This window comes from Pelophylax lessonae, assembly GCF_965119305.1.
Source record: "Pelophylax lessonae genome assembly, chromosome: 4".
NCBI lineage: Eukaryota > Metazoa > Chordata > Amphibia > Anura > Ranidae > Pelophylax > Pelophylax lessonae.
The window spans coordinates 568482648-568504559 of NC_138771.1; the positions used below are offsets into that span (position 1 = coordinate 568482648).

Consider the following 21912-nt stretch of genomic DNA (forward strand, 5'->3'; position numbering starts at 1 on the left):
GGTTATAGTAAGCACATTTATCACCAGTATTTATATAGCATTGACAATGTACACAGCACTTCACGTGTTGTACATTCACATTAGTCCCTGCCTTTGAGGAGCTTACAATCACTATCTCACATGTATTTACTAGAGCCAATTTACCTACCAGCATGTCTTTGGAGTGTGGTTGGAAACTGGAAAAAAAAAACCACAGAAGCGCACTGAGAACTTGTAAACCTCCTGCAGGTAGCATTCTCTTTGGGATTTGAACTGGAGACCGTAGTGATGCAAGGCAGAAGTGCTAGCCACCAATCCACTGTGCAGTGGTGGAGCTAGACTTTTAAAACGGGGGTGGCAAAGGGGTGGCAAGGTATTATTTTGGGGGGTCAATATATTGCGATATTTTTTTGCGGACGATCCTCTTTGTCGCGCATTTTTAGTAGTGCAGAGTTACTACAGTGTGCCCCCATTCAATGCAGAGTTACTACAGTGTGCCCCCATTCAATGCAGAATTACTACAGTGTGCCCCCATTCAATGCAGAGTTACTACAGTGTGCCCCCATTCAATGCAGAATTACTACAGTGTGCCCCCATTCAATGCAGTGACCAGCGTGCCCCCCATCAATGCAGTGAGGACTAGCTGGGGTGGCAATTGCCACCCCAGCTAGCCCTCTGGCTCCGCCACTGCCACGGTGCTGCCCATTCAAGTCAATTCCTCATTCTTTGATATTGTTTCTTATCAATTTTAGGACCAGGACGCCCTAAACCTTCCAGGTGATGGTCTTCGGTATCTGGAAAATCTTTGTCACATGCTGGAGCAAATTGCAGAACTGCAGCAAAGGAATCAGAATCTTCAACATCAGAAGAGAACACTGGAAGACAGACTGCAGAGCAAGGTATCAGTGTACAGGGATACCAGACTGCATCTAACAGTACAATCAGCTGATGAGTGATGACCCTTGTCCATTAGCCGTATACCTTAGCTTGTCATCCAGTAGCCTGCAGGTACATAAAGTAATTGTACAATGATATATCTGCACACAGCTTGCCCCTCACCCCTCCACCTAGACCTCTGGGCTAATCCACCTAGGAGATGTCACTTAGAGGCTATTTGACAGAATGCCTGGTGTAATTTACTGCGGCCACAGAATAGTCTATATAACTGAAAAGCAAACTTTCACATGCCTGACCATTGATTGATTGATGTTGGTGTCAGTTTCAAAGTGCTGATTTGTGGCCGGTTTCTTTGTATAGGTGCTGTTTCTGGACTCATGTGTCTGTGGTAGCTCTCGGGACTCCAGAGACTTGGAACCAGACAGGACAGATAACGCCCTTCCCCATGGGGCAACCTGGCAACCACAACACTACAGAAAGAGGTCCAGCTCCCATGCCGGGTTCATGCTCAGTTTGGACAGACAGCCAGGTAAGGGTTAATCTACACTGTAATAGAGGAGCTAAAGAGGTGGAAGGAGAAGTCTTGCCCTCAGCAATCAATCCTATTCTACCCTACACATTCAAAATGATTTAACGACTCTTGAAATGATGTTGCTATATCTTATTATTACTCTTCTAGGACTAAATCATTCAATTAGTTAGAAAGATAATTTTTTTCTGTATTTTGTAATTGAAGTTTGAGCTTTCTTTTAGTGTGAAGATGAACCGTGCTCATACTATTACCACCATAATAATAGCGGTCTTTCATTAACATTTACTTAAAGAACTCTAAATTCATTAAAAAAGAAAAAAAAAACAGATTTTTTTTCAAATATTTATTCATTTTCAAAAATTTGACATAAAAATTCAACATGTTTTATGTTGAATTTTTGAAAATAAATAAATATTTGAAGAAAAATAAATAATGTACAGTATACAGTTTTTTGCACTTTCTTGAAGGTCACAATGAACTGTCCATGGTAACCATTATTGCCCTCGTCATGACAGTATGGGGTTGATTTACTAAAATGGAAGATTGCAATCAGATGCAGCTCTGCAGAGAAATTCGTTTCTAGGTTTCTTTTTTTTGTCAAAGCTTAAAGAGGAAGTAAACCCTCCTCAGGAAGTTGTACCTATAGGTAAGCCTATGATGAGGCTTACCTATAGGTACTGTAAATATCTCCTAAACATGTACGGTTTAGGAGATATTTACCTTTAATGCAGCCAGTGACGTCACTGGCGCATGCGCTCTGAAGGAACGGCTGATCGTGCCGTTCCTTCAGAGCCCCGTGCCGTGACCGTCGGCTCCCGCGCGCAGGAGTGACGTCACCGCGGCTCCGGCCAATCAGATGGCCGGATGCCGCGATCCCGGAAGACGGGCGACTGAACATGTCGCTCATCATACAGGTAAGAGAGCGGCACGGCGGGGGCTCGTTCTAAGGTAAGTATTTTTATAATGAGCTAGTATGCGATGCATACTAGCTCATTATGTCTTTCTCTTGCAGGTTGTAAAAAAAAAAAAAAATTTTTGAACGAGTTTACAACCTCTTTAATTGAACAAGCTGAAGTTAGAAGCTAGTTGGTTACCATGCACAGCTGCACCAGATTTTGCACTCTCCAGTTTTGCGAAATCAGCTCCTATGAGCTTTGTTCAGATGTAAGCTGGCCATACACTACTTAAATTTTGGTTGATGCCTGCTGGGTCAGCTGAAGGTTGAGCAGTGATTGGTCTTGCCGCCACCATTTAGTTGGACAAAAATTGTGTATTTAAAGTAGGGATTAACCGATTATCCGCAAAGCCGATATATCGAGGGCCGATTTGCACTTTCTCCGATATATCGGAATCGGCCCCTGAGGTTACTGATGGTGCCGATATTTCGGGAAAGTGCTGTACCAAAGTGATGCCTGCAGCTAGAGGCATCACCCCGGTACCGGCATCCATAGCCGACAGTCGGCTGTCTTGTAATGACAAACAATGCAGCTGAGAAGCCGATTGGCTGTCATTACAAGGAGTGGGAGGGGACATCAACCCCCGCCTCCTTCCACGGCTCGCCTGGGTCTCCCATCACACCAGGAGACCCGGGCATCCTACCTGCACGGCCACCGAAGACCCGATCAAAGCCACATTCGGCTCTGATCGGGTCTCCACGTAAAAATCCGGAAGTGATATCATGACATCACTTCCGGGTACTCGGCGCCAAATTAGAAAAATTACAGCATTCAAAACAGCCAAAAAGCATTTTGAATGCTTTTAAGTGCAGAGGAGGGGTTTGGGGTCTTTTAGATCCCCAGATCCCTCCACAAGAATACCTGTAAAAAAATAAAAATAAAAATAAAAAAAAAAAAACATTTTTTTTAAATGTCAGAAAATATCGGCCGAGACCGGTATGCGATGACCAAAATATCGGTATCGGCACTAATTTAAAGGATAAGTAAACCTTTTTGAAAAAAATTAAATAAATGCACACATTTTTGCAGGAAAAAAATGTACATTTATTATATTTTTCACAGGAGCCTGCCGAGCATTGCACCCACAATCAGTGTATTGTAGGTGCAATGTCAGTTTTCTGCATACACCCTGTATTTCTGTTGCCAGTTTTCTGTTACAGAGCTGTAGACAGTGTCAGTGGCCTACAAACGTGCTGATGAGCATAACATTAGTTGGTTTGAAGATGATTATCATATCTCATATATGATCTTTTGAGGTTTGTTGATCTTAATTGTATAGATACACCGGATATAAGAGGGATACAAATTTAACACCAATGTTATTTGTACTTTACCGGTGACTACCAGAATTTTGTTAATAAGTATCTAGCAGCACTTCATTGTCCTGTTGCATGAAAAGTGCACAAATTAAACTTGAATATGTATGTGGACACCCATAGCAGGCTCCTAATAGGCTATTCAGGAAACCTGTATAGCTGGAATTGGAAGAGTGTAAGCCAGGAGGCTACATTTAATGAGCTGATTGAAATTCCAAGACTTCTTTTGTCATTTATAGAGACTAACCTGAAAGAAACCAACAAAATGGACCCACAATATGGGAGCGTACCAAACCTACAGGAAACGGAAAGACGAAGGACACATCAGAACTACAAAGTAAGTAGAAGTGGCTCGGCAGATACTGCCGCACATGCCAGCAATATATTTGAAATAAAGCTCATGAAATTATCAAGAATGTTTTAATGCTTAGCGCTCAAGGCATAATATCCTCTGGGTACTGTGCGATAAGATCTCCATGCTCAAGCCAGGATTACACAGCTGCAATACCTATACAAGGGTTTCCTTTGGCTTGCAGCTATGGGTTATAGGATTGAATCTCACCTGAGACCCTATCTGCATTGGGTCTGTATGTGTTAGGGGCATGTATAAGCTAAAGCAAATCTCCTGCGCTCAAGTAGAATCTGACGAGGGAAGAGAGAGGTGCACTTCAAACTCAAGTGGTAAAAAAGCTACTGGTCTTGCTGCCCCCTCAGGATCAAGGGTATCCAGCAGGGGCGGACTGACCATTCGGGGATTAGGGCACTGCCCGAGGGCCCAGGGTCAGTAGGGGGCCCCATGAGAGGCTACATACTACAGAAAGAAGCCAGGAACTTCCATGCAGGCTATGCTGTGGTAGATATTTAAATGCCCACTCTATGTGGCTGAGCTGCAATTTGTAGGTGGGGCTTTGTGTGGCTTGAGTGTAGACACAGGGGGCCCCATGATCTCTGATTGCCCGGGGGCCCCATGAGTTGTCAGTCCACCCCTGGTATCCAGAACCAACTGGGAGAAAAGACAAAAAAAGAAAAGAGGGCGCACCGACCTAGTGCATCACCACTAAAACCACAAGGTAGCCAAGGTCCCATATGTAGCAAATAGGCAGCCCCATGTGACCATCTGCATGCCTATTTGCTACATATGGGACCTTGGCTACCTTGGAGATTGTATATATAATTTGATGTGTGTATTATCACACTAGTCTTGTGAGTATTCTGTACATCTTTTAATATTTTAATAAATGGTTTTAGTGGTGAAGCATGTATAAGCTACTTTGGGGAACAGCGAGTGATGTGACTGATTCTATGTACTCAGTCCTTCATTATATAGAGCTAAGAACTGTGGTAGAGAGATCATGCTGCTGGGGTTTCCATGATATATAAAAAGCCAGTGGATGACTTAGCCCACTGGATTCCACCTATAATCGAGATATCAGTTTTGTGGCATTAACTCCTTAAAGTGGAATTATGGCTTCCAATTAAAAAATATATGATGTAGCACTTAATTATAAGTCAATCTGCAGCTACAATTTTTTTTTTTTGTCCCACAAGTACCTTTTTTGAGTCTGCCAGTGAAGTCCACCTTCCTGTGATGGGGTGTCAACATTGCTACACTGTTCCTGGAGTCAGAGCAGAGTTGCCACTTTCATGTAGATTGTGCATGATTTTAAAAATATACCTTGAGATGAGAAAATGTTGCAGGGGGCATTGCCACTGCCAAATCACAAGTCTGTCCTCTGCTTTCTGAATTGGCAACACTTCCTCTGTCACTAAAACCCTCCCACTGTAAGCCGAGGCGCCGGGGGGGGGGGGGCATATGAAATGCAAATGGAGGAGGATTTGGCTCAGTCTGGGACGATACATTAAATTTTACTTTGAGGCTTGTGCTTCACATAATAACTGGGTTTGGGGCTTCTGTAGACAAGAGCCATTGTTGTACCTTTAAATACCAGTCTAGAAATTCAATAAACCCAATACTCTCCAAGCAATATATTTTTTAATTTGTATGAAGTACACAATACTATAAGCCGTTCTTTGTGTTCTATTAGCAAAGAAAACAAGAGGAACAAAAAGTGCCAGAGGCAGTTATTAAAGAGATGCAAATAGCTAATGAAGTGCACTTGTAAAGACAAATGATGACAATGTAGAGAAACTTGTTGTTCCCTATCAGCTGAGATGGACGTAACTTGCCTTGAGCTAGTCCTCAATATAAACCAGTCACACTGGAGGATAAATGTATAATCCATGCTGGACCAAAGAAAAAAGTAGCAGATACATATAGACCAAACCAGTGCATTCATCCTCCGACCAATACAAAGCTGGGGGTGCTTGTTGCAGGCAACACAGACATTTTTTTGGCAGGCAATGCAGACTGTTTTTGCTCATTTGTTTCCATAAGGGCCATTCACATTTGCAGTGGGCAAATACACACTGGTAAGGCAACCCAGCGCAGTGTACCTGCTGGTTTTGTGCGGGTTACTTGGGCTTTGCTATAGACTTCTAATACATCGAGCGGTTTTGGTGCATTTTCTTTGAAAGCGCACAAATTCCTGCATGCAGGACTTTGTGTGCTTTCAGAAAACTCACCAAAAGTGCCCATCTATAGCAAAGTGCAGGTAACCTGCACAAAACCACGTAGAGTGTGCTGAATCCTCAGTGCAGGAGACCACAATCCATCTGTGCTCACCAAACCAATGGATTTTATTTTTTTTTATTTAAATTTCTCTGTATTTGTATTTCCACATGCTAATCCTGCTTTTCTCTCTTGTTCTAAACAGGCAGAATCAAATCAATGGTTTAAAGTGAAGGATTTACTCTCTAAACTTGCCGGGAAGAATTCACCACCAGCTCCGTCTCGCAGAACCCAAAGCAACTTCAGGTAGGGCACTGGTGTTTATTACAAAAATTCTGGTGCAATGTAGAACACATCAGTACAATTGTCTATGAGGAATGATGATCTGAAATGTCACCTTTTTCCCCCGAACAGAATGCAGACAGTTGTAGAGGGAACACCTCAGCACCCCAAAAGACTTTTCCTGCCTGGGCTGGTGATTAGACCACGCAACAATGGCCGCCCGTTTAACTGAAGAAGACTTTTCAGTAGACAAAGACTCATGCACTGAAATGAAAGGCCTTGCTTTCGGGAACAGATTCCTTCAGAGGGACTCACCAGTATCTGGGAAGATGAACAATGGCACTGAAACTCTGCCAGGGAAATCACCTCGCCTACTTACTCATCCGCCATGCTATCTGTGGTATGAAAGGAATGCTCTGTAGGAAAAGCCATTCTGACGGAATAGAAGGACTAATGAGGTCACAATGTGGAGGAGTTAATCATTTCTGATCAGAGAACTGCCAGCCAGCACAATGTGTGCATTTTATATTTATACTCCAAGCTCTGTTTGTATATATGTATTTAAATACTGTGATATAATGTATTGGAGTAAAACTGTTGCTATTCTTTTCACTAATATAATTTATTGGTATGTTTATTCTAAGTGCAGGAAGGCAATAAAAGCCTTTTTTAAAACAGGTTTAATGTATTCATGTCTTGTATCAAGCCATTATCATGGCACAGCGGTTAAAACATCAAGGCAAAACACGACACTTAGTAATGTGTAAAGCAAAAAGCTATTTACCTGTCTCTGCTTTTTGTTTTTTGGATGTGTTGCAAGGAGAAAAATTTAAATGTTTTAAAGAGATATCAGCCTAGGAGAAAAAACAAGTCTGTCAAAACCTTGCTTCTGTGATTCTGGACAACATGGTAGAAACTGGTCAACAGGGAGAACTGGGAACTTCTCCCTGGAGGGGCTAATAGAGCTTAGTGGTCAGTGAATGTGCACAAGATCGTTACCTAGCTAAAGTCGGCAAAAAAAATAGAGATCCATGAAGTTAAATGGCTGCAGATATACTGAATACCCAAGTACAACAGTTGTGGAGATTTACTTATCATGGAATGACCCATTCCAGCGATAGTAACCCAATGCAGCCCTAAGCCTATTGCTTGTCCCTCAAGGAAATGCAGTAGATGCTAAGTCCATTTTTTTTATATTGGCATAGAAGTTAAGTTGCAAAAACTCAGCTGTCACCGAGTTATACTGTAAATTTGCTGAAAATTGCTGCAAAGCACCACAGAGTGACAGTTGGCTGGTCCAGCGATCAAGGTAGGTTCTTCACATAAAAAGATACATGGTCTGTTAGCATTCCTGTCACATGATCACCCATGTGACATCCGCCTTGATCTTTCTTTTTTTTCTTTTTTTTTTTTTTTACTTTTTTGTCCCCTATGGGGATAAGTATGTGCAATACTTTCTCCCATAATTTTAAGTGCTTTCTAACCCTAGGTATGGGGTCTGACCTGCCACTCCCCTGCCGATCAGAGCTATGAAGGAGCCTGCTGATTCAGAAGTCGCCTCTTTACTAAGACAAGCAAAAGAAATGCAGAAGGAAGGGGGATGTGCCACCAGCCTCTGCATTCTTCTTGCCATTGCTTATCTCTGTAAAGTGATCACAGCCGAGACAAGCTGCATTTATGAATCGATTGTCTCCTTTCACACGGGGCAGACCGTATTTTTCTCAGCTCAGGCCCTTTTTTTTTTTTTTTACACTGACACGGATGACACTCTGGAGTGTCTGTTCCGTATGTCCGTTTATCATCCCATCCGTTTGCGGATGATAAACTGAGATAATGTATGTCAATGAGATTGCAGATGTCAGCGGATGACACCGCTGACATCCGTTTTTGCGTCCGTTCCTATAAAAATAGGGTTCTCTTCCGTTCCAAAAAATGGAACTGATCGGAAAGGACGCAAATCGGATGTCAGCGGATGGTCATCAGCGGACATCCGCCATCCCATTGACATGCATTATGTCCGTTTTTCATCCGCAATCGGATGGGATGAAAAACGGACATACGGACCGCCCCGTGTGAAAGGACCCTTAGAGCTATTGTCAGAACGACCATGACAGGAAGGGAGCAGGTCAGAGCTCATGACTGCTGATAAGCTTAGGCATATTCTGACCAGGTATTACCAACACAAGACCTTGCCCCCCAGAAAAGACACACAGACTTGTTTAAGTTGGAATTAGGGCAAGGCCACAGCTTTATTGAACTTATCAACTGTAACAATATCCATCGCTGGCAAGGTAAAACCGCCAATAAAGCTGTGACAACTTCTCAACGGGCGGGTGGGTGGGCAACTCTTGTGACGTCAGAAACTCCTTAGAGTGGTGGGACGTGCCCTTGCGTAGCCCCTTTTCTAGAGTTCAGGCTCCACCCCATCACCTCGTGTCTTAGTGGCAAATCCTGTCAAATCCACCTAAACTCCCCGTTTATCACGACGCCCGCATAGCTTCCAAGCTTCCAGCAGTCAAGGCTCCCTTTCCCTAGATGATGGGGTCAAGGGGCCTTCATAAATAAGGTTAGAAAACACTTCGCAACATGGAACAAAGTACTACAGAACTTAAAAAAAAAGTTACAATGATAGATATGTTATCACTTGCCTGTGCCCCTCCGATTCCCCGCTGTGACAGCCAGTGGAGAATTTTCTTCCCACACCCGCTGTTGCAATTAAAAAAGAACATGGCTGCACAGGTCACTGCCCACGCTGCCGTGTCATTCATTCAGAGTTCCGTGAATAAAAAAACTACAACTACTGCCTTCCATTGCAGCAGACCTTTTGTAGCTCTCAACAAACTGCGAGAGCACTGGTGAGCGTTCTCATAGTTCATTAATCTTCTTGCTCTTCAGCAAAGCCTGGTAAACACCACACCACCTGGTACACCCCAGTGGGTTGAACGAAAAAAAAAACTCACAGCTCCGGTCTGAGCCACTGTACTAACGGTCAGACATTAGTACAGTGATCTCCCCCGCTGAGCTGTTTTGTTCTGGCAAAGAGGCAGCCCCCCCCATCAGAACCCTCGGGTCAGCACTCTCAGCCATTGGCTGAGAGCGCTGATCAGGAGCCAGCCGGCTGCTGGTTTTCCAGCACGCTCGTCTGACAGAAGCTGGCCATACGGGCAGCTTCTGACGGAGCGGCTGGTATACAGGAGCCAAAAGTCTCCCAACATTTAGCCTCTGTGTACGGGGCTTTACTGTCTGCCCATACGGGAGGTAAAGGGAGAAAGCTGATTAGGAGTCTGCAGGAGCCTGGCATTGCACCCACGATCTACTAATCGCAAGTGCTATGCATTGCAGGTGCCACAGTAAAAAAAATAAATAAATAAATGGGCATTGCTTAACTACAAAAATATGTGCATTCATTTATTTTTTTCTTTTTAAAGATGAACACAGCCTTTAAGCTTCCATGTGCATCTACTCTGCATGGTCATAATATCAAAAAAAGCATAACCTTGCACACCTCCTTCATTTTAAACAGTAAAAAAATACATATGCCATCAAAATATCATTCATTTAGCCATGAGGGTCAACATACGTGAATAACAGAGGGATAGTGCAATAAAACATTTTTAAAACGTACTGAAAAAATTTGTGCTGCCTGCAATAATCATGTTTCGCAGGTTAAAACGTTAATCCCTTAAGACAAGGTACTATACTAAAAAGACACTGTAGACACCTGTCAGTCACAGCACCAATTTAAAGTAGCTCTGACAGCAGGTCCAGCAAGTGCCGAAATTGCAGATAGATGAGGCCCGGCCCTTAAGGAGCAGCATTGGATTAGCACCTGGGCTGCTGATTTTCTGCACAGCACACTAATAGTCCTCTGTGCACGGGCTTCAGTGTGTATAAGTGCAGTAAGTACAGTAAGAATTCTAATAGCTTTCATAAAACTTCAAGTCGGGTTTTTTTTTTTTTTTTTTTTTTTTTTTTTTTTTAGGCACTTCGCTCCAGTTTGGAGCTGTTCACATATACCATAATGGTGCTGACTGTTACTTAAAGCAAGGTGTGAGCAGGATTCCCCAAGCTTCCACATTACTTTAAAATGTGTGCAAAGTCTGCCGAAGCCGGCTCACAACGTGTTTAAAGTAACAATTCAAGTTTTGACCACATCCCAGAGATTAGAGCGAGCGGCTTAGGGTTCAATTAAGACAGGCCTGGTTTGGCTTCTTTTTTTTGCTCTGTTCTACATTTTTGGTAACTTAACATTACGTTGATTTATACAAATCTATACATCGAGCCTATAGATTTAAAAATTGTAGGGGAGCAAGATAAAGAAGGGGTTGAGTCCCTGGAAATGTGACTTCTTGCTCCAATAAGTTGTGTAGTATTTGGTACTATATATCATTACATGCACCCTCCCCACCCCCTTGTAATCCTATAATTTTCACTGCTTGATTGATTATAAAATGGTCACTTCATTCCATAATTATTCTGTATCTCAGTAATTATTACTCATAAACCAATGGCAATTTACTGTATGTTTCACTAGAAGTTTTACAAGGAAAATAATTCCTCTGAACCAAAGGCCCGTACACACGCACCGATTGTTGGCTGACCGATCGGCCGTCTTTTGTCCAGTGTTGTTGTGTTGGTTGAAATGTGCTCTAGACTGCACACGAATTTTGTCGGCCAACAACAACCAACTTCAGAAGTGATGTCATGTTCTGGTCTACTTTTCGTGTGTTTTTTCTTCACTGAGCATGCCCAGTCTTGATCATCACATTTTTGTCTGCCGAAATCTGTACTGACTGACGAACAATCGGCCGTTCTGTTATTGGCCAACAAAAATTTTATAGCCTGCACACCAGATTTTGTTCGGCCGAAAAGTCGCAGTCGGTTGTCGAAAGCATCATACGAACAAGCCGATAATCGGCCGATCGGACGGGCCTTAACTTTACTTTCATATTTCCACATTTACTGAAGACATATTGGGGGAATTCAATAAAGCTGCTGCACCGCTTTTCTGGCGTCAATCCCTCCTGTTAATGTCATGCGCCACATTCATGAAGCATGTGCGACACTTTTGGTTACGACATCGACTTGTGCACCAAATTCAGGTAGTTCTAGAATGCGTCCCTTTTACATTGTAAAGGGGAAAGGTTTGCTGCTATTCCCGACCAGCCCAGGTGAATAATTGATAAGGAGCGGGTCCCCTATGACTAAGCCCCGGTGGAAGGTGCAAAATGCATCAGGATGTATGGTTGGGAGTATCGGCAATCCTTTCCTTTTTACATTTACAGCACTTGCCCTCTGGATTGGTATCAGGATAAGCCTGCACCCCATGCTCTGGGACACAGGGATATACTTTCACCTCTACTTTGAGCGGTGCCAAAAGCATTATAACAGGTCACTTTTACTATGGAGTTGATTTACTAAAACTGGAGAGTGCAAAATCTGGTGCAGCTGTGCATGGGAGCCAATGAGACAGATTCAAATACAAGTTCTAGACAGGTCCATGAATTCGATGCATTCTTCACCACTTGCATGAGAGACATTTTTGCAAAATCCACCTGTGCCAGTCTTTATGAATTCTCATGATTGTCCTAATGATAAGTTCCATATATTCCAGGCAAAGCATGTATGTGCCATAACTGTAGGATCCCCCATGGAAGCTGAAAATTATGGTAGCAGGCACGGGTAGTACAATGATCTCCTCTAGCTGCTGAGTCCTGGGCCGAGCGACTGCCCAGCTGCACTGTGAGTTCAGGAGATCGCTGGCTCGACACGTCCTATTTCCTCACTGAATGCAAAGCCCTCGCTAAGCGGGCAACTTCCTGCTCACAATGCAACAGTGCAGCCACTTGTTGGGTGAACTTAAAAGAAAGCACAAATAATCTGATCTTCATTATGTACACTGAAAGGCCCATCAATCCTACATCTGAACCAAATACATTTATCTCGGTCTCATCAGACCACAGGACATGGTTCCAGTAATCCATGTCCTTATGGGCCATACACACTATAAGATTTTCTGAAGACTTTTTCCTTTAGACTTACCAAAAACATATAATATGAGGTCAAACCTAAACAATTTCAATTTGTATGCAATCTGGCAGGCCCTTGCACTACATAGAAAAGGTAAATCTAACCACAAAAGTTGGATAGTGTGTATCCAGCTTTAGTCTGCTTGTCTTCAGCAAACTGTTTTCGGGTTTTTCTGTGCATTTTTGCTTAGAAGAGGCTTCCTTCTGGGATGACAGCCATGCAGACCAATTTGATGCAGTTTGCGGCGTTTGGTCTGAGCACTGACAGGCTGACCCCCCCACTCCTTAAACCTCTGCAGCAATCCTGGCAGCACTCAAACGTCTATTTCCAAAAGACAACCTCTGGATATGACTCTGAGCATGTGCACTAAACTTCTTTGGTCGACCATGGCGAGCCTGTTTTGAGTGGAACCTGAAATGTAGAGAGGAATAACACCGCTCAGGGAAGCCTGTATCTTAAATCCAAGGGGGGTGCTGAACCTGGGCTTGCCACCGCAAACAGCATACATGAAGAAATTGGTTGCACACCACCAGAAAATTCAGTGAAGAAGTTCTTTATTGTACATACAGAGGTACAAGGTACAGCAGGATGGATATGGTAGACGCGTTTCACACGAATTCCATGCGCTTGTTCACGACCAGTAGTAGTGAACAAGCACGTGGAATTCGTGTGAAACTCGTCTACCATATCCATCCTGCGTTACCTTGTACCTCTGTATGTACAATAAAGGACTTCTTCACAGACTCTCCTGGTGGTGTGCGACCAATTTCCTCATGTATGCTGAGTGGAACCTGTCCTGTTAAACTGCTGTATGGTCTTGGCCACGGTGCTGCAGCTCAGTTTCAGGGTCTAGGCAAACTTCTTTTAGCCTAGGCCATCTTTATGTAAAGCAACAATTCTGTTTGTTAGATCCTCAGAGAGTTCTTTGCCATGAGGTGCCATGTTGAACTTCCAGTGACCAGTGAGAATGATAAAACCAAATTTAACACACCTGCTCCCCATTCACACCTGAGACCTAACACTAACAAGTCACATGACACCGGGGAGGGAAAAAGGCTAATTGGGCCCAATTTGGTCATTTTAACTTAGGGGTGTACTCACTTTTGTTGCCAGCGGTTTAGACATTAATGGCTGTGTGTTGAGTTATTTTGAGGGGACAGCATATGTACACTGTTATACAAGCTGTACACTCACTACTTTACATTGTAATGTAATATATACAAAAATGTGAGGGGTGTACTCACTTTTGTGAGATACTGTATGTGCGAGCCAGCTATTGCAGTCATTCATTAATGGCTTCCATTAAGGCTCGGTTCACACCTATGCAGCTTGCTTTTGATCCGTTTCCGCCTTTTTGTGGTACGTTTTTTTGCACATGCATTTTTCTCACATTTTTTTATGCATTTTGCATATTTTATGCTTTTGTTTTTTTTGGGGTTTTTTTGGCCAATTTTTTGCTGGGCAGATTAAAAATTGCAAATCGCTGCAAAATCGTGGCAAAAAACTCACTACATGCTTTTCTGCAGTTTCTCAATTCAAGTCTATTGAAAAAAACATAATTTTGAGTTTAAAAAAGTCCATTTTCCTTTCCAAAAACAGCAGCTGAAAAAAGCATAGATGTGAACATGTCCAATAGGAAACTAGGTTAAATGGACTGTAGTGCATTTTTGCAAAATGAAAAAAACATATAGGTGTGAACCAAGTCTTATGAAATATAAGGTGGTTCAATTGCTGTGGTACAGGATGTCCATTATTGCACCCTTAATATATACATCAAATAAGATGTAACGGTAGCCTGCTGGACAGGCCACCGATGTGCTGTCACACAGGGGAGGGAGCCAATAGCGAACGAAGGTGTGTGGTAGGTCAATGGCAAGTGTTTAGCAGATTTCAAGCTCAGACGTACAATTCGGTAATTTACCGACTGATCATACACACACCAGTGATGTCCTGTGGCAAGATGTCACTGCATCCTATAACCACCCCAGCCCAATGTCTGAAGTCCACATGGGGAGAGGGCTAGCATACCTCACTAATCATTAGTTTAGTAGTAGTCCATATGCTGTAGGCAGGTCTTACCGCACCCGTAGATCAATGTTCCCGATTCTGTAATTGTTCAGCTCTCAGCTCATTGCACTCAGTGATCTCTAGCTCCGGATCTACTATGTCACCAGGTTTCAGTAACTGCCATCCGTTACATATGTGTAATTCCACCACTGGATTAGGGATCAGGGGGCATAGATCCAGGACGCCACATGGCGCATATTATGCAACGTCAAAGCATAGCTTCGTCAGGACAACATGCATCTGTCTGTTGACCTCCTTATATTGTGTAGGTTCAGCAAACAGAGATGTCTATTACCATATTATCTTAAAGTGACACCGTCTGTCTCAATATAAAAATCATAGACACAAAATATCCCCATTCATTGTATTTAAGAGACCACAATTGGACTCCATAGTCCCTACCTGACTATTTAAATAATAGAGGAAACATTTTCCAACCTGATGGAACATTCTAATGATAAATATGTTTTGCTTGATTCACATTAATAGTTCCAATTACCTGATGCCCTGCCTCTATCAAGACCAGGATGTGAGACAGCCTGTAAGAGACCACATAATACCATATATTGCCTTGTTCCTCTAGAAACACCTGAAGGTTCATCTCGGTGTTCAGCCCCTAGAGGACAAGTGACTTCAATTTGTATATCCACCATTTCTCTTTTCTGAGCAATACCATATTAAAGTTTCCCCTACTAGGTGATAGTTTGAGGACAAAAATGCCTTTAATTTTCATATTATCCAACTTGCCCCCATGAACCATTCGAAAGTGTTTAGCTAAGGGCTTTTCAGGGTTCTTTTCTTTAGTTTCCCTCATATGCTCACTCACCCAGATTCTAAGCTGTCTTTTTGTTTTCCAATATACATTTTTTTCACACGGACACAAGAGCATGTACAGTATATCACCTGGGAGGTAGAGCAATAAATTAGGTCTTTTATACATTTTTTTTATTTTTGGAGTTCATAAATACATTTGTCCGGTTAACATATGGACACATTTGGCACTTCCCACAGGGGAACATCCCTTTTCTCCTTGAGCTTTTTGATAGCCAATCATTATTAGATGTCCTTGTGAATTTGGAATGTATCAAGAGTAGGGATAAACCGATATGATTTTTTCAGGGCCGATACCGATATTTTGGTCACAACGTATCAGTATCGGCTGATATGGGCCGATATTTTGTACATTTAAAGTTTTGAAAAATAAAGACAATTTTTGACACAAATCTGGTACTGAACATGTTCATTTTTGTTTAATGCTTAATGGCTGGCTTGTTGGCACCCTGTGGTGGGTGGCTGGCTGGTTGGCACCCTGTGGTGGGTGGCTGGGTGTCTGGCACCCTGTGGTGGATGGCTGGCTGGCTGGCACCCTGTGGTGGATGGCTGGCTGGCACCCTGTGGTGGGTGGCTGGCTGGCACCCTGTGGTAGGTGGGTGGCTGGCACAGGGCCTGTGGGTGGCTGGATGGCAGGTACAGGGCCTGTGGGCGGCTGGCTGGTACAGTGCCTGTGGCTGGATGGTACAGGGACAGTGGGTGGCTGGCTGTCTGGCACACTGTCTGTTGGTGGGTGGGTGGCTGGCTGGCACCCTGTGGTGGGTGGGTGGCTGGCACAGGGGCTGTGGGTGGCTGGCTGGTACAGGGCCTGTGGGTGGGTGGGTTGATGGCTGGCTGGTACAGGGCCTGTGGGTGGCTGGCTGGTACAGGGCCTATGGGTAGCTGGCTGGCTCGCTGGTACAGTGCCTGAGGCTGGCTGGCTGGTACAGGGCCTGTGGATGTGGGTGGCTGGCTGGCCCCAGGCTGCTGTGGGTGGGTGTATGGCTGTGATACACTCCCGCGAGACTATTCCCGACTCTAGACGAGGCTGTCCAAGGCGAAGAAGGCCTAAGAAGGCAGAATGACGTCACAAAAATATTGGCAATATCGGCCAGTTCCGGGGCCGATACCGATATATCGGGGAAAGTGCATATCGGCCCCCAATAAATCGGCCTTGCCGATAATCGGTCTATCCCTAATTAAGGGACGCGTAGAGTCTCTCCAACCTGTCTAGCTAATCCTGGGCTATTCATGAGGACAGTGCTTTTAAAGTATGTCTCTCATTTTTTCCCCATTGGGTCCCAAAGGAGGTGATCAATCTGACTAGACCAGGGGTATCAGTTCCCTTTTTCAGATCTCTTTTTTGGAGGAGATCCCTCCCTATCACAGTTTGCTGCTCTATGTTTAGCCCGACCTAGTTGCCTGTGTGAATACCTGCATTCTCAAAATCTAGAATAAAGTTATTTTTCTTCTTTCCTATAGTCACTCTGTTTAACATAGTTCTGCTTAATGCGGAGGAATTGGCCCACTGATTCCATTCTTAAGCCATTCTGGATGGTGGCTATCAGCCTAGAGTAGGGTATTTGCCGCAGTTTTTTTTAATGAAAAGTTTGCGTTACTAAGGAGCCATCCTCAATAGAGCTCAATAGATCCAAAAAAGTGATCTGTGTTTTTTTATCGAAGAAATTTGTGAGGCGAATATTATGATCATTTAGGTTTAGATGTTCTATGAAGAGATGTAGTCTATCTATATCACCTTTCCACAGTAGGAAGATGTTATCAATGTACCTTCGCCAGGTATGAACATGGCCAAGGTACATTGGTAAGGTGTAGACGTCAACTGCATCCCCACAATCCAAGATGGAGGCACACGTAGGCTGGAGCCCACGGTGCACCCATGGAAGTACCTCTAATTTGCTGATAGTATTTGCTTGAAAATATTAGCTAATTTTGTGGGCCCATATCTGGATAATGATAGTCCAGAATGAATTTGACTGCTTGTAATCCACAGTGGTATGAAATCGAAGTGTAGAGGGATTCTACATCAATTCCAACCAACCACAGGCCACCCTCTATTTTCAGGTTGTCAATTTTTGATAAGACTTCTCAAATGTCCCATCCATAGGATTTTAGTTAAATTACCATCAAGGAAAGGTTATAGACACAGAGACTAGGTCATATTACCTAATATACAAGAAGTTTAGTTATAAGGTAAAAGTCCATAGTGAGTCCAAAAATGTCCAAGGCACTAGGGCAGGCTTCTTGGTGGAGTTTAGTAGACTCTGGATATACACAGACAAAAACAAGAGCAGAGAAGCACCTCTAAGTGCAGTAAGATGATGTATTTTTAACAAACCCAACAACAGGGCTACTTACAATAAATAGGTAAACAAAACAGGCACATTAATAAGTGTAAATCCAGGAAGTGATTTGGAGCAGCCCGCAGGAGCTGCTGTACCGCCAGTTGGAATGTGACAGGAGTCCCCATGTGAAGGAGAAAGCCGGCCAAAGTCCTTCCTGAAGCAGGTGGAACGCAGCGTCGTGGGCGGCCAGGAGTGGGATGACATTGGGCAGGGCTCAGAACCAGAATGCAATGCGTTTCGGAGAATGCGCTATACCACATAGGGGCATGCATGCTCTTCTCAAGCCTTGATCTAGTTGTCTATAAGTGGTGCTATTGCTCAGTTGTCGTTTCACTTCATTTTTCTAGGTTGTTTCATTTATGAGTACAATGTTTCCTCCTTTATCACGCCTCTTAATTATATTTTTTGCTTTTCTAAGCTCTTGTAGGGCTTGCCGTTCTTCATGAGGGAGGTTATCTTGGTCCTTTAAAGTCCAGTCTATAGTTTTAAAAATATTTGAACCATGTCAAGAAACAGGCTTAACCATTTAATCTTTCGAAGTGGTGGCATCTTTATTGATTTAATCTTTAGGTCAGCCTTTCTTCTGGAGATGGTGTTTTGTTCCTCTGTTCCTTCATTTTCTTCTAGATGAGAAACCAAAGCTTCCAATGCTACTCTATCTTCGTCCCCTACCTTTGGGTCTTCTAATTGGGGTATATCAATTTGATCATATTATGATCTTAAAAAAAAAACTTTCAACAGAACGAGGGTTATGTCCTTATAGGCAGTAAATTCGTCCATATTACTTGTCAGGGAGAAGGACATCCCTCTTTGAAGTAATTGGATATGTCTGGGGGCCAATGAAAAGTCAGATAGGTTTATAACTTTCCTGTCTAAGGCCAAGGTTTCATCTACGTTCTCTATGTTTACTTCTGATTCCCTGCTCTTGTTTTTCTGTCTATAGTTCCGTTGTTCTTTATTTTTCCCTTTCCTTTTTCCTGTGCTGTCGTTGCTACTGTAGATTCTTGGAACTCTCTAACATACGTCCAGGCCCCTCTTGTTCTAACAAAGTCATGGATTTCTAGCTCATCTCTTCATCTATGTCACTAGGGGTTCTATCACCATTTGAACATGTTGTCGATCGTGGTCCCTGTCTCCTAGATCTACTCCTTTCCCGACTAATGGTTAGGTCAAAGATGTCTCCTGTCTACCAGTCATTTGTACTTTTTAAAGTGGAACTTCACTCTTCCAATCAACATTGAATTTATTTCTAATCCTCATGCCACTAGAATTAGTAAACAGATAGGAAAGTATAAAAATAAAATGAGAAGACACACATAAAATTGGGACTTTGTGTGAGGTGTGACTAGCAAATGTATGATGATATAACAAAAAGATAAAGAAACAAATGTATGGTAAAATAATGGATTTATTTAAAGTCCGTGGACCAAAGGTAAGAGTCCACGGACTCGCAAATATATAGCCAATATTATTAAATCTGCAACCCATAACATGGGGGTAAACATGAGCATGGATCATACAGATATAATGTAAGGAACAGTAATACAATATTATCATGGTAAGGTAATATTATGTTAATACGGTCGTGAAGCAGTTGGTTGCATATATAGTAAAATTGCCTGTATTGAACTCAACGCGTATCGTGAACAACTTTCACTTCATCAGGAGTAGGCACAATTTAGGCATCTAGAAAAAATGTACATACATGAACAACAGTATATAACTGATAGGTACAAGATCTCAAACTAATCAGAATATGACTTACAGTAATATGTCAGTTATATACAGTGTCAAGGGTAACAGGTCATCCAACCCGGGGATATGTCCAACCCGGGAGCTGAGGGAGAGAAGCCCGCATGGATCAAACAGGCATGTAGAATCAAAAGTGCACAAAATGGCTCTTCAATAAAGGATCTCAACCCTTCACTCACTAAGAGTAAGTATCTAAAAAAATGGCAGAAACTATATAGGTAAATATAGTAAGTATATAAATTAGTGAGATATTGGTAGAATGCTACAAGGGTGAGCTTAGGGTGAGGTCACAAAGATACCAATCCAAAGAAGTTAAATAGTACTGAGCATATCATAGGAACACCTCATAGGGAGTGGATAACCCCAAAGAGATGAATGGAAGGATAGAAAACGTGTAAATCACCTATAAGTGAGATAGACGTTTGAGTGTGTATACCCGTATGCAAAAAGGCCAGAATGGAATATAAAGGGGGTAAGCCCATGTACAAATGAGTGGCTGACAGAAACAATAGTGGAACACCAGGGTGAAAAGTGGGTACCGAAGTGTAAAAAAATAAAAAATATTAGCAAAAAAATAATAGCAAAAATGCAAGATGAAAAATGTGGAATATAAATAAAAACAATTACCAATTAGATAAAAAACAATTTAGGTCCAAATCAATATTCAACCCTGACGGATTGAGAGTACTCGACCGATAGAGCAACTGGGTTTCATTTTGAGAAACCATTTTCTTTAAATTGCTGCCTCCCCAATGGGCCTGTACTTTATCGATACCACAGAACGTCAAAACACTCCCATCCCTATTGTGACACAGTCTGAAGTGGTTGGGCAGACTGTGGTATCGATATCCTTTTTTTAATATTATTCATGTGCTCCCTTAATCTAACCTTCAGCTCCCTTGTGGTCCGTCCCACATATTGGAGCCCACAGGGGCATGAAAGTAGATAAGTTACAAGAGTGGAGCAGCAGGTTATACATTTCTTAATGGGGTAAGAAATATTATTATTATTATATAGGATTTATATAGTGCCTCAACAGTTTACACAGCACTTTACAACTTGAAGGTAGACAGTACAAATACAATACACTTTTATACAGTAGAAATCAAAGGGCCCTCGTTAGAGCTTACAATCTAAGAGGCAAGGGTCAAGAGATACAACAGGTAATAACTGTGGTGGATGGGCTGATGGAGAAAATAAAAGTACAGTTGTTAGGTAGATGCCAGATAGGTTTCTCTGAAGAAACGGCTGAGTGTGTACAGGTGTTAGCGAGGGCTGAGTGTTTACAGGTGTGAGTGGGGGCTGAGTGCGTACAGGTGTAAGTGGGGGCTGAGTGCGTACAGGTGTGAGGGGGGCTGAGTGCATACAGGTGTGAGGGGGGCTGAGTGCGTACAGGTGTGAGGGGGGGCTGAGTGCGTACAGGTGTGAGGGGGGGCTGAGAGCGTACAGGTGTGAGGGGGGCTGAGTGCGTACAGGTGTGAGGGGGGGCTGAGTGCGTACAGGTGTGAGGGGGACTGAGTGCGTACTGGTGTGAGGGGGGCTTAGTGCGTACAGGTGTGAGTGGGGGCTGAGTGCTTACAGGTGTGTGTGGGGGGAGTGCATACAGGTGTGAGTGGGGGCTGTCTGCGTACAGGTGGGGGGGCTGCGTACAGTGGGGGCTGACTGCGTACAGGTTTGAGGGGGGGCTGAGTGCATACAGGTGTGAGTGGGGGCTGACTGCGTACAGGTTTGAGGGGGGGCTAAGTGCATACAGGTGTGAGGGGGGGCCGAGTGTGTACAGGTGTGAGAGGGGTCTGACTGCGTACAGGTTTGAGGGGGGGCTGAGTGCATACAGGTGTGAGTGGGGGCTGAGTGCGTACAGGTGTGAGGGGGGGCTAAGTGCGTACAGGTGTGGGCAGGGGCTGAGTGTGTACAGGTGTGAGCGAGGGCTGAGTGTGTACAGGTGTGAGCGAGGGCTGAGTGTGTACAGGTGTGAGTGGGGGCTGAGTGCGTACAGGTGTAAGCGGGGGCTGAGTGCGTACAGGTGTGAGGGGGGCTGAGTGCGTACAGGTGTGAGGGGGGGCTGAGTGCGTACAGGTGTGAGGGGGGGCTGAGTGCGTACAGGTGTGAGGGGTACTGAGTGCATACTGGTGTGAGGGGGCGGAGTGCGTACTGGTGTGAGTGGGGGCTGAGTGCTTACAGGTGTGTGGGGGGGGGGAGTGCATACAGGTGTGTGGGGGGGCTGACTGCGTACAGGTGGGGGGGCTGCGTACAGTGGGGGCTGACTGCGTACAGGTTTGAGGGGGGGCTGAGTGCATACAGGTGTGAGTGGGGGCTGACTGCGTACAGGTTTGGGGGGGGCTGAGTGCATACAGGTGTG

At 43.7% G+C, this 21912-nt stretch overlaps 1 protein-coding gene across 1 annotated transcript in view; it reads left to right on the plus strand.

Moving 5' to 3' along the window:
- Positions 1-7489, plus strand: part of LOC309554362 (uncharacterized protein C8orf58 homolog) — a 39902-nt gene extending 32413 nt beyond the window's left edge. Inside the window, exons 3-7 of the mRNA XM_082256027.1 lie at positions 732-878; positions 1237-1405; positions 3920-4017; positions 6455-6555; positions 6664-7489. Coding sequence (XP_082112153.1) covers positions 732-878; positions 1237-1405; positions 3920-4017; positions 6455-6555; positions 6664-6763 — 615 coding nt within the window. The 3' untranslated portion in view covers positions 6764-7489. The remainder of the gene's footprint in view (positions 1-731; positions 879-1236; positions 1406-3919; positions 4018-6454; positions 6556-6663) is intronic.
- The last annotated feature ends 14423 nt before the right edge of the window (positions 7490-21912 follow it).